Source organism: Prunus persica, chromosome G7 (assembly GCF_000346465.2).
Source record: "Prunus persica cultivar Lovell chromosome G7, Prunus_persica_NCBIv2, whole genome shotgun sequence".
NCBI classification, from domain to species: Eukaryota; Viridiplantae; Streptophyta; class Magnoliopsida; order Rosales; family Rosaceae; genus Prunus; species Prunus persica.
Genome location: NC_034015.1, coordinates 11,611,669 through 11,625,146, shown reverse-complemented (window position 1 = coordinate 11,625,146; position 13,478 = coordinate 11,611,669). Strand labels below are relative to the sequence as shown.

At 35.0% G+C, this 13,478-nt stretch overlaps 2 protein-coding genes across 2 annotated transcripts; both read right to left on the bottom strand.

Annotated features, from left to right (window-relative positions):
* On the bottom strand, positions 2,480-5,941 carry LOC18769455 (probable protein kinase At2g41970). Its single transcript, XM_007202027.2, has 8 exons — positions 5,638-5,941; positions 5,195-5,406; positions 4,409-4,665; positions 4,206-4,332; positions 3,842-4,115; positions 3,320-3,452; positions 3,141-3,227; positions 2,480-2,890 (listed from the first exon to the last, which is right to left on the bottom strand). The coding sequence occupies exons 2-8, from the start codon at positions 5,292-5,294 to the stop codon at positions 2,765-2,767; spliced, it is 1,104 nt and encodes a 367-aa protein (XP_007202089.1). The 5' UTR covers positions 5,295-5,406; positions 5,638-5,941; the 3' UTR covers positions 2,480-2,764.
* Positions 7,315-12,125, bottom strand: LOC18771881 (E3 ubiquitin-protein ligase SINAT2). Its single transcript, XM_020568477.1, has 4 exons — positions 11,955-12,125; positions 10,105-10,462; positions 8,278-8,664; positions 7,315-8,099 (listed from the first exon to the last, which is right to left on the bottom strand). Exons 2-4 carry the CDS (start codon positions 10,252-10,254, stop codon positions 7,779-7,781), a joined length of 858 nt encoding a protein of 285 aa, XP_020424066.1. The 5' UTR covers positions 10,255-10,462; positions 11,955-12,125; the 3' UTR covers positions 7,315-7,778.

Here is a 13,478-nt window from a genome sequence, read left to right as displayed (position 1 = left end):
ACATACATACAAGAGTGTGAAAGTACTTACCCTAGGCTATATTGTCAAGTTTCATCCTTGCTCTATTAACTGTCACATTTCTTATTATATATGACTTATACACCCACATGTCGGATTTGTTATTCTCATTCTCGTTTGATTAAATTTGGTGTGAATGCCTTAATATTGTTTTACAAAGAAAACAAAATATTTAATAAAATGAAAAAGATCACCATACTTCTATATAAATTCCATTGGGACTCAAATAAAAATTTTCCACATCCAACACCAGTAATATTTTCTCAAAATTCTTATTTTACTCAAATATAAAATTGAAAATAAAAAACAAAATAAATTCAAGAACAATGAAAAACAAACCAAAACCAGTGGAGCCTCATTCTCTTGTGATAACCACCAAATCACTATGGTATGTTTACATTACTATAAGAAGAAATATAATCGGATAAACAAGGAATGAGAATTTGATCAACTACCTATCTTTGTTTATCTGATTTCTAGTTTTTGGAGTATTTCATTAAGGATTTTAAGGTAGGACCCGTATATTACATGATTCCTTATGTGTAAGTAAATGCAGATGTCAAGAATGGAAATCATTTCGTTTATTCTTATTCTCTAACATGTAAGTAAATGTATCAGTCCAAGCCCAAATGGGTTTACCCAATCATGAATTAATTAGCTCTTAATTACTTATATAAAGATCGTATTTTAACTCTTGATTAAATATATAACTTCGTTGTTAATGGGGTCTAACCTAGTGGAAAATGACTTTGATTTGCAAATTAGTGGTCTCAGGTTTGAACTCTCATAGCACCTTGGTAGTGTGCGTGTGAGAAAACCCCCCTTCTCTTCCTAACTTTGACAACAACAACAAAAACATATAACTTCGCTTAATTAATCAATTGCTCCCCCATAATTTTATGTTACCCTCTCATTCACCAAAACTACCATTCACCTCTACTGCTTGTGACATTTTCCATTCTAATTAACCCGGTAGTGGGAATAACAATAGGGTTAATCACAAATAATATTTACAAATTAGAACTCATTCTAATTATGCCTCCATATATGAATCACTATATATATTCGAGCATTACATTATCATAACTCATCGTTAATGTTTCCACACCTGGGACCCGATTATCCTCGCCATTCGTGAATTTCAATACCACATTGTTTGGATGCTATACGCAAGAATACCGTCCATATCTTGATCCATACAAGTATAATTCTTGCAAAAATCAAGTAATCGAAAGTTTATTTATATGATAATTTTACTAGTTATATCCTTGCAATTATACTTTTCTTTCAAAACATACTTTTGAACATGAACATATACAAAATAGATTATTTAAATCATATTATCGTATTGTCGAGTAGACACTCACAAGTGATTAACTTAAATATTTATTAGAGTATCACGCTCGCTCGCCCACATATATACTAATAATTGAAAATAAGTGTGGTAAATATAGCCTAAGTAAGGTGAAATTGTTTTCCAATTCTATTATTACCAAATTAGCATGCTACAAGAAGAAACCCAAATATTTTATTCAACAATGAGAAATTATAAATTATTGAAACTAATTTAACAAAACAAAAGAGAAAATAATACTAATAAATCTTTCAGCGCTCTTGTCCCTATGTGGAGGTTCTGTCGACATTTTTCCCCTTTGGTTAGGAGGATGGGGCATAGTGTAGTCATTCTGTCGTCAAAACATGAAGTTCAAACAAAGTATGTATGGGGTATTAATTGCTGAGTAAAAACAAAATATTGTCAAAATATTTGATGAGGGTATTAATCAACCCTCTGTGTTTGGTGTAGCCCTTCAGTTCTAGCCCTTGAGGTTTTTGTATTTGTACTGCGTTTATGGCGTAATTTATAAATGCAATCTCTCTATCATTTGACAAGAAAATATATATATATATATATATATTATCAAAATTGACGTGAATGCTAGTGTTTTAAAAATGGGAATAAAAATGTGTCATATATGGACCCCTCTTTTTTATGTATATGGCGATCCCATCCCATGGACTGTCTAATACCAAGTGGGGCCAAGCCAATGTATGCAGTAGAAAACCATGAAAATGATTCTCATGTATTTCCAATAAACTGCATTGTCATGTGAAAATGATATATACTAGCTTTTGAACTTTTCTATGTGCATATGGAACACAATTAGCTTTTAAAATTATACTAGGCTCTGTTTTTATTCTTTGCTTTCATATTTATTTATGGATATTCATAAAATTTACATTCTCAAAACGTATAGATGAGATCATCTTTGTTAGATTCAACTTCTCTTTCAACGTAAAGAGTCATTTTGTACCATGTGGCATTCTCTTTTTTCATTTGACGACAAAAGTAAAGGGTTACTTTGTACCTTAAATAATCAATCATCATGTTAATCAGAAAAGAAAACTAAGAAGAAGTGAGATTTTCTCAAAAAGTTTGTTCCGTAAGAAAGAATGAATGTCATTGCGTTCGATCCGAATCGCATATGCAAATACAAAAAGGTTCATTAAACTAGAGGAATAACTAAGTAGCTTGCGTTTTTAATGAAAGTTTCACAATACCATCTACCAAATGCAAATGATCTTTCACAGGGTATTGAATCAGATAAATGACAATGCAGAACATGCCCTTGTGAGAGTTTCTTGTTTCAGTGGAGCAAAGTGGGAATAGGTTTACAAACAAGAAAGATACATTACAAAGCACACACAAGCCAAAGTTGCTCTATTCTGGGGTTGAATTGAAAATTTGTTAGGCGTTTGAATCTGGGCCTGCAGGTTTTGAGTTAAGCAGTGGTTGTAGAGCCTTCACAACAATCGTCATGTTTGGCCTGAAGTCCGCCTCATACTGAACACAAAGTGCTGCCACTGCTGCCAACTGAAACATTCAATGAAAATCAATGGTTAGAAAAATTGGTAATTTGAATCAATCATTTACCTATCGTGTGATATAATATATCTAGGCGGCCGCTATGAACCTGCACGCTTAAAAATCAATATTTTCTTATTTACAACGCTAGCAAAGGAGTGCAGGTTGACAAATAAGGAGTGTGAATTGCATTACGCTATAACTATTTCCAAAAATTGTTCATAGTAACATGGTTAAGAGAAAGGATGCTAAAGCAGACCTTAGCAATTGCCTTTTGTTGGAAGTCATTGTTTAGCTTGGGATCAATACACTGCTTCACTTTGTCCTCACTCAATCTTGGAGTTGCCTGTAAAGGTTTTTGTGTGTTTATGTTAAAAGCTTGAAAAAGTAGAACTAAAAGCAACTGAGAGAGTCTGAGACAGTGAGAAAAGTACATACCCAAGTAACAAGACTCTGTTGCCCCTTCGGCATTGTATGATCTACAGGTTTTCTTCCTGTCAAAAGCTCTAGTAGAACAACCCCAAAACTGTAAACATCACTCTTCTGAGTAATCTGCCCTGTCATGGCATACCTGAATAATAAAGAAAAGCAATGATTTTAAAATTGAATGGGGAAGATATGCATTTGCTCAACTGTGTTTGAAGATCAGAAAGGCTGACTCTGGTAATAGAAAAATTATTGATATATATTTCCAGACTTTCTAGCAACATAAGATGTTTACGTTCGCAGACTGTGAATCTTGACCATAGATTAGAAGGTCAAGATTCAGAATCTGGCAAGAAAACATTATGCTGTATATTATACTAACCTTAATATGTAAACTATGCATCTCTTCCAAACCATTGCAGGGGGCAGAGTATATCAAACTCACGCCAATGCTTAACTTCTAAGCTAGTAATATTATTTATATTAGGTAGTAGAATCATGTCAAACATTCAGAAAACAAGAGCTAAGGCTTACTCAGGAGCGTGATAGCCAAATGTTCCTAAGACTCTAGTCGAATGCAGTCGCGCAGCTGTGTCAGATGACTGATTTGTCAAGTTGAAGTCTGCGACTTTGGAGACGTGGTCATCAAAGAGGAGGACATTGCTGGATCTGACATCGCGATGAACAATTGAAGGTTGAACTTTTTCGTGCAGATACTCAAGGCCTTTGGCTGCACCATAGGCAATTTTAATTCTCTGATTCCAAGTAAGAACTGGACCTGGTTCAGCCCCTTGTACTCCTTTCCTTCCTGCAGTTAGAACAACAAATCAATGAATCGGTTTCCAACAGAGACAAATGTACAAGCAAACACAAAAACCAAATATATAACTCAGAATACCATGTAATATGTCATGTAAAGAGCCCATTGCTGCAAACTCATATATCAAAATTCGATTATTTGCGTCCAAGCAATACCCCATCAACTCCACAAAATGCTCATGCTTAAGTCTTGACACTGTTGATAACTGCACAACATTGATACAAAATTTTGAGTAAAATGTGCAGCATGAATGTGGAAATAACTATGGCACAAAATCTTACTTGTGCTGAGAAATCAGAGTCTGGCTCTTGTGATGTACCCGTATCCAACTTCTTTATTGCAGCACTCTTACCATTACTCAATTTTGCATAGAAAACTCGGCCATAAGAACCTTCTCCTATCAATGCCTTCTGACCAAAGTTACCCGTTAACCTATTCAATTCATCCAATGACATAGCCGGTATTTCGATCGGTAAGGCCTTCTGTGGAGCTCCACTTTTGACCGTATTGGAACTCCTTGGCTCTCCTCTGTCATTGCCTGTGACACACAATGCAATGGTTTGTAATGCTTGACAAGGTGCATAATTTGTGCAACAAGTAATGCATGAAAGTTGATAAAATGTTGGACATTCTAGCTTGATGTATATAGTTGACAAATTCTCTAAGAACTTAACTTTTTTAGGGTTTCAAAGAATAAACTTTTGAAGTTGTGTAATTGTCTAACATGTCTAACATGGTATCAGAGCTCTAGTTTCAAGAGACGGTTGGTATGAAACCTTCAAACCCACGTCCACCTCTTATTCTTTTCAATTACATTAGAAAGAATCGTCGAACCTTACCCATCTTGATCCTCACTCTTAACTCATTTATCCACCCTCCCTCATGCGCAGATGGGGATTCATGAGAGGAAGCATGTTAAGGAGTTAAGCTTTTGGGTCGAGTGATCGTCTAACATACCTGAGCTAAGATGTTGGGCAACCAAACTGCTAAATGCTAACAGTCAACACCACCAACCTTATGGACCTCACAATGTAGCAAATAAGAAAGAAATTGGAATAAAATAATACCTCCTGCTCCATATGTACTTCCACCTCTAGGTGGGGCAGCGTTATATTGATTAGCAGGTGGACCGTAGTTTTCCTCCTCCGCACCCCCGCAGCACGACATTGTTCAAAGTTGTGGTGGCACACCAAAATCAACGGCCCATGTAACACCAATTACAACTAGTGCTACACAATTTTATTCAGCACCCAAAAAAATTTTTGAATAAAAATTGTTCCTGCAATTCCGAAATTTCCCATATCAAATTATAATCTTTATAATGAAAAAAATAATAATAAAACTCCAAAAGAGGACAAATTAGCTTCCAAATGGCATCCTCTATGTTCCTTTTTTGTCCCAAATTTATGAAGGAAAAAAATTGAACGAAGAAACCATCGACAAATTAAGATCTGTTTAGTTTCAGGGTAACCCAAAAAGAAAAAAAATCATAAAGCATAAGGGTAATTACCTATTGTCAGAATGCAACCAATCACAGAGGTAATGCCAATATTCTACAAATTTTAAAAAATAAAGGTGAGATAAGAAGAAGGAAAAAAATTTATTTGAATGATGAAAATGGGCTGATGGGGGAGCGGAAGCAGAGGGGAGGAGGGACAGAGAACAAACAGAGGAAACAGAGGAAACAGAGGAAACAGAGGAGAAAGAAAACAAGATTTGTGTATTTTGTGAGGGAAGGGGTCCGTTTTGGGACGACGGAGCTTTCTCTGTTTCGCGGGAAACTCGGCCTACTCGCTAAAACCAACCCCACTTCGTCTGCCTTTACATGCCCCCACGTTGCACGTCCCCCATTTTATTTGCTATTTTTCTCATCTTTGTGAGGTTGATGTGCCCATCCAACGGCCCAAAATTCACCGGGCAATTCAAGCTTTTTATTTGCTGGTTTTGTTTTATTTCTTGGTCTTTTTAGTACGACTAGCGTATTCTGATTACCAGATCTTCTTTAGTTTAATCATTAGCCGTCCATGCAATGCAACACTGATTTTATTATGCGTTTTCATCACGTTCTGTCCTTAAACTTTTCAAAAATCTTCATTTCAATCATTTGAATTTTCATATCGCCTTGTTGAGCAAAAACGTGAATTTTATTTTATTTCCTTTGTAGATGAGTTATATTTGAACGAAAATACCATTTAAAGTTTATCAATTTTAATGAAACTTTTGATGGAATGTGATAGTATGACTCAAATTGATGTGCAGATAAAAAATTGAAGACCCATATTGATTGATTTCATAATTAAAAAACTAAAATGAAGACTTCAAAGGAGTTTAGGAACTGTTTATGATAAAAATAAATAAATAAATAAGAACTCTCTTTTATTATTAAATTCCATAAAATAAAACCAAGGTGGGTGTGTAATGGAACAATAAGAAATTAATTTATTGGAAAAATTATTACGGGCTTTTGACAGACCCTTTTACATGAGGCTCAAAATGTCTCTGATTTACAAAGTCATCCGGGCAACCTAAAGTTAGGTTTGGATCCATAGCAGATGCTTTGGATGATAATTGTCGCATTAAGTTTGATATTAATATTATGCTTAGCAGATAAGATATTAACTTGGATCATATAACTATCTATTTGTTAATTCTCATATTTTGATTCTACAATAACAGCTCTTACTCAAAAGTTTGCTGCTTGCTTGGCATAAGCTTTGACCATCCTAATGTAACCAATGTAGGTACATTCCATCTCTTACACTTATCTTACCTAGCAAAAAAGTCTTTCAACTTCAAGAGACAGAGAGAAGACAAGAAGGAGAGAGAGAGAGAGAGAGAGAGAGGTAATGAAACCGGGATATGCAAGTTTTTCTTCCCAATAAGTGCCCTTGTTTTCACAAGTGTCGCACAATGAGAGAGAGAGAAACGGACAATGAGACCAGAATATACACGGTTTTTCCCCAACAAAATGTTGCTATCATGTCATGTTCCTGTCACATTTTGTGGTCAATGGATTGACTGAGTTGGGCAACAGTCCAACCCAAAAGCATGTTGCTGCTGTTCCATGGCAAGAGAATGCAGTATTTCATTTTAGGTGAGCTTAGAAAGCTATAGAGAATGTTCTCTTGCTATCCATCATTCCAGTCAACTGAATTTGAAGTATAAGAAAAATTCTTGAACAGATTCAGAACAAGCCAAGCAAAAGAAAATCTCTTGAATAGATTCATCAATTCAGGCCATATGGTGTTAATGACCACACTGCATCAGAAACACATAGGTACAAATACACGGCAATAGGTGTATTTAGACACATATGAAGCCAAGGACTTCGTGTCAGTCTTGAGGGTAAAGCATACACAATAACCAAACAAAATTATTGCTTCAAAACAGGGACATCCTGCTGCACTTCCATCAACCCCATTGAATAATTCAGATATCCATTTCCAACACTAGGTTGCAACTCTGATCTTACCAGGGCAGGCAGTCAGCAGATAAATCAGTTTGCAAAATACCCTCAAGCTCAATCACTTAAACTCCAACTTTAAACGAAAAACCCAATCGAAATACATTTGACGCTTCAACATGGGGCTACCCTAGCCATTCTCAGAGTTTTTAACTGTACACCTAAACACAAATCATCTATCCGGATCTTCATTCTTCTTTCCATATACGGCCAGTAATCCTCAACTTTAGTTCTTGCTTATCCCCACCAGAGAAATACAGAGCTAGATTCCTCTGAATAATGAGTCCATCTTGGCTGTCACGAACTTTTCTATGACTGTCCCGGATACTCCTAGGAATTCCCTGCCATATCAGCTTACGGCCATTTGCGCCTACTTCCAAACTGTAGCTAAATTTCTTAGCCTCAATGTCATCACCCATGAATCGTAAAAAGGCCATGTAGACTGGAGCCATGCCTAGCTGGAAGGCTTCAAAGTGCAAACAGAACTGTCTTCCAAAACAATTAAAGACCTGCAAGAGAAAACAAAATTCAAGATACAGGTCAGACTTCCATATATAGAATAGGTAGCCAAGAGGAATCAATAAGAGACATAGCACAAAAGATGGACCATAACAAAAGGAGGGTTAAACTACCAGATTTTATACTTTTTCTTATAAAAATGTTTAACAAAATCAAAGAAAAACTTACAGTTAGCATCCAAGTTGCATTTTCAACTTCATTTGGGTTTGCTTTAACATATCTATGGTTGAAGGTACACCCATCATGCATGTCAACCTTGTGATCCTCCTTAAGATGCCCAACAAGAGTAGGGATATCACCTGTAACAGAGCACTCAGATCCAGCATAAGGGCAATTGTATAGACGAAACCGACAGTGTTGCTCATGTTTGAGCTTGCTGTAGTATGGAAATATATCATGACAGCCTAAACTCTGGTATCTGCACGGAAGTTCCAATGATTCAGCAACTTTCTCCAAAGCCAAACACCTTATATCTCCAAGTTCATAGCGGCAAGTGGGACAACAATTGTGCACCCTAATCTTGCAGTCTGAACATAATGTGTGACCATTTGGACACTGCAAAATAAGAATTTAGAAACATAAGGATTGAGTAAAAAAGAACATGTGATACCGGATCATAAGACACTACCCCTAGGGTTCAATTAAAAGAAGATAAGAAATTAGAGATGAGAAAGCAATAGAAATTGGTCACTTCAAGGGGATTCGTGGAAATCTGACCCCAAAAAGTCAATAAGCAAAGAATTTTATCACTTGAGTAAAAGGCACATGGGGATTGAAATTTACTGAATTTAATCTTCAGAAAACCTAAAAATTAAAAGTAGTAGAATAAAACGGTTTACTCCACTATATAATAGACTGTGGATAGTACGAACAATAATACAGATGATTAAATAAATTAAGTCAACAATAACCACTAAAATGAAGGGGTCACATCCACACTACAGACGCAATTTTTTTTTTTTTGGCCAAAGAAAGGAGAATTGCATGATAGTTCTATCCAATTTTATATATTGAACTAAGTTTGCAACAAATTAAAGCAAAGAAGCATCACAGAACTATCATGCAAACTTATCATAAGATACTATATGAAGATGATGAGTCCAGGCATTAGTTTCAACTGTCAATCCCAAAAAATAAAAAAATAAAAAGCAACCGAAGTTTACAAGTCAAGCCAAAACAATATTCCTCTACAATTGCAAAGCATGAGAATTATTTTTTACACTGGAGCAACCAAACTTCCAAAACATATTCCCTCCTTAAACCATCCACTCCACCACTGGAAACCTACAGTTAAAAGCTTCATTGACAATGAGCTGACCCCACACCTATTAAGCCTAATACTCAATGTCATCTAAACTAAAAATATATAATCCGCTACAATTACCTACAACATATGTGCTACCATGTACGCACCCATAAGATTTTCTTTCCTTTCAACCATTGCTATGTTAATAATTTTCCCATATGTAATGAGAAAAGTAAGAACTCTAGCCTCCTTCATGGAGGATTTACAGAAAATCCCTCAGAAAATAATATATCCATGTCTTGTCAAGGTCACTTTGGTTGGTGGGGGAGGGAGGAGAGAGGAGGGGGGGGGGGGGGAGGGGAGAAAGAACCTTTATGCTTGAAACCATTAATTCATGTCTGGTGTATTTGGTCAATAATTTCTTTTTTCTCATTTTTCTTTTTTAAAAGTAATTAAAAATGCAATCCTATATTTTATCCAGTGATGAGAAGAAGTTGGCTGTAAATAATATTTAATTTGTAACATCATTTAAATACATTATAAAACATTTAAAGTGCAGTAAGTAGAAAACATTTCATGATTGCAATTGCATTCACTGAATGTTCTGCCATAGGAAATATAAAGGCAACACCAATAAATTTTCAAAGAATATTATAGTCTGCATGATTTTGTGATATATAGTAATATTAATTTCAATTGTTAAACAGAAAATTCAGGTGAAACATAATATATCTGGACTGCAAATGTACCTGATGAATAGGAGGGTACATCAAATTTGTGCAGACAGGGCACTCAAGTAACTCATGCACGCCATTGGTTGAATAAAGACCATTTTTTCCACCCAAACCAGGGGAAGTTTTATTGAGCATACTACCTGTCTCCAACTTTGCCATTGCCATGTCATAATCTGAACTGTTAGGTGAGACTCAAGAACCCCCTTGCAAAATGACCCCGGGAGTCACGAATGATTCAAATCAAAGAACCCCTTGCAAAGTTCCCCCAGAAGACACGAGTGATTCAAATCTTAAAAAAATTATGGCTCAAAGACCCAAAACAATATTCAACTTGCCCTCTGTTCCACCTCAATTCTCCATGGACATGCTATTTCTGTCAAACAAAATATAAAAAAAATGGTATATCACATGCTATGAATGAAATACTTTCTACACAATTTATTATTCAACTCTTGTCCAAAATCCAGAAAAAACACAAAAAACAAGATTAGCATCAAACTTTCATGAAAAAGACACAGTATGGCACTGGTTAGTCAGCGCAAAACACTTAGAAATGTTATGAGATATGAGCAAGTGAGTTCAGTTGATGCAACCTACAGTTGCTTTCGGATATCTAATGAGCTTGGAAAAGATTCTTGCTTGGCAGCTAGGAGATTTCCTAGGTCGACCTTACACCTATAAATATCTGTATTTTTTCATATTAGCTCTGAAAGTGCCCTTCTAGCTCTAAAAATGCTGGAAAATTGATTACTGGTATGGACTGTGGAATTTGTTTTGATAGTGAGTGTTACAAGAAAAGGGTGCAGTAAGTTATGAATTTCCATAATTATAAAATAACTATGTTTGCTTAATATCTCTAGTTTAAAAATCAATATCGAAATGTTATTATTGCATAATTATTATGGTAGCAATAAAAAAGTTCATAAGAAAAGGAAGAAAGGATATTATGGAGATTGGAGAAGAAATCATGCCCCTTGAAAATATTTTGAAGTAAAAATGGAAAGTCTTTCTGCTTTAAAAGTGATATGAGACAGAAGAACGAAGTGAAAAGAAATCATGATAAACCAAAACCAAAACTGAAACTTCCATTTCTAGCTTCCATTGTTACATAGGTAATAAATTTGCAGATTTATAAACATATTCAGCAAGATGAGGACAAACTCAGATCGATTCAGAACTGGGCTTGACTAAAACCCACATTCCTCATTTACTCTAACAACAATAAGTTGGGAATTTTACAAGAAAAACTTCAAAATAAAGCAAATCCCATTCCTCATTTAAAACCAAGCAACCAGCCTTTATTTTTTTTGTACGAAAGCAACCAGCTTTCTCAATACAATAAACCCCAATTCAAAGCTGCACTGCAAAACAATTCATCAACAAGAGTTTAAACTAAGCTTTCCAAAGTCTACCTTCTCACCATAATCATTGATGAAAGCAAATTTCAGAGAGAGAGAAAACAAATTCCCATACAAATTTCCATCCAGATACCAATTTTCAAACTAAAAGCTGGGATTTTGCCAAAACCTAACTTCCCTCACTTTAAAATAGCAGTATGATAAATCCTGCAACAATAAAAATTAAAAACTAAAAACAAAACAAAACCCCATTCCCCTCCAAAACCATTACTAATCAAAAGAAAAAACAAAACCACAACATAAAGAACAAAGAACAGACCAAAACACAGATACCCAGACGAGATTTCCAAGCCAAATGCCTCCACGAGCCACCAGTTGAAGCAAAATAACAACTGGGTCTCGCTCCTAAATACTAATACAAACAAAGAATTGAGATTGCAACACCTCAAACAAGAACAAAGACAAAAGAAAATCGAACGACGAGCCCAGAAACAACACGCGTATTACCCGGATATGGAAATTGAAGAAAAAGAGTGCCTTGCTCGCATCGGTGCTGGCCATCGATGGCCTTTGTTGTCTGTATGCTTCAGAATCACTAAATGTGTTTTTGTTTTGTTATTTTATTTTGGTTTTCTTTTTGTTTCTTATGTGTTTTGAAAATAAAATATTCGGTTTCTGTTTCTCGGGTTTAATTTCTTAAAGGTTTGAAATTCAACACACACAAAATGACTCAACTGTTTTTATTTTATTGTTTGTTAAATTAAATTTTACCCAAGCGTGGACCAATTTTTCCTCTACCCGCACGCGATGTTTGAATATTCCAGTCTTTTTGTTTTGTTCTTTTTGTGGTTTTTTTTTTTTTTCAAGCACGTTGACGCCTTTAATTTATACAATGGGACGCTGCTCGATTTCAAATAGGGTTCATTTGCGTGATAAAAATAAATAAAATAATAAATAAAAGGATATGAAATTTGCATTCCCAAATTGACACAGCTCCTATTAGGTTTTTAATGGATTTTTTTGGGTTGATAACAATAGGGTTGTAATTGTTGCCAAATAAATATATTTCATACAAAAAAATTAAGGTCGTACTGTGACTATATATGAAATGGCTAAAAGTAATTTTTGACTCTAAAAAACTTAATAGGAAAATGGATTTATAGATCTAACTAACCTAATGGAAAAGAGCCCTCACGACATTGTAGTAGAGTGTGTGCGTGAGAAATCTTCTCCTTTTATAGTTTAGATTATGGTACTAAAAAAAATATGTTTCAAATATCGATTAGCAGAAAGACAAAGTTCTTCAGAATCATAAAAGTGCTTTTTAGATAATTTTTTAGAAAGTACTTGAATTTTTAATAAGAGTTTCAACGTGCTTTCAATAAAAGTATTTATAAACACATAATAACTTTAATTTTTTGAATGAACTCTAAGCATTTTGTATTAATGATTGGATACAATTTTTGAATGAACTCCTATTGGTATCACATTCCACATGGTAACTTCTCCCGAACTAAACACATAGTAAGAAAAAAAAAAAAAAAAAAAAAAGGGGATTCTAAATTTTGCTTTGACTATTTCCAAGAACTCTGGCAATTTTTATTCTCAGTTGTACTGACAAAAGATATTATACTGCTAAAAGTCTTTAATGACATTTTTATATACTTCTAACTAACAAAAGACTGTCACTAACACAAGATATCATCACATCTTGCTCCAACCTTCATGCAAGGGAAAGAAAGAGAAACCCAAAATCTACTTTTGACTGTTTCTAGGAGAGAAACCCAGAATTTACTTTTGACTGTTTCTAGGAGAGAAACCCAGAATTTACTTTTGACTGTTTCTAGGAACCTTGGCAGTTTCTGTACTGTCAAATTTCCACCATATGGGTGGTTGCCCATGAAGGAAGGCAACCTCTTACATGAGCTTGTCTGAAATGAGCAATTTGGGTGATGTGTTGTCCTGTGAGACCAAAACAGTACGTTGGAACTTAACAATTAGGGTTTCAGAATTCACCAGAAACATGGACCA

What these genes read in the sequence shown, in the direction of transcription:
- LOC18771881 (XM_020568477.1), bottom strand. Translation starts at nt 10,254, where the DNA reads ATGGCAATGGCAAAGTTGGAGACAGGTAGTATGCTCAATAAAACTTCC. An exon ending in TGTACCCTCCTATTCATCAG is followed by an intron (nt 8,665 to 10,104) that starts GTACATTTGCAG and finishes CTTATTTTGCAG; the next exon opens with TGTCCAAATGGTCACACATT. An exon ending in ATGCAACTTGGATGCTAACT is followed by an intron (nt 8,100 to 8,277) that starts GTAAGTTTTTCT and finishes TTTCTCTTGCAG; the next exon opens with GTCTTTAATTGTTTTGGAAG.
- LOC18769455 (XM_007202027.2), bottom strand. Translation starts at nt 5,294, where the DNA reads ATGTCGTGCTGCGGGGGTGCGGAGGAGGAAAACTACGGTCCACCTGCT. An exon ending in TTTGGCTATCACGCTCCTGA is followed by an intron (nt 3,453 to 3,841) that starts GTAAGCCTTAGC and finishes TTTATTATTCAG; the next exon opens with GTATGCCATGACAGGGCAGA. An exon ending in AACAAAAGGCAATTGCTAAG is followed by an intron (nt 2,891 to 3,140) that starts GTCTGCTTTAGC and finishes TGAATGTTTCAG; the next exon opens with TTGGCAGCAGTGGCAGCACT.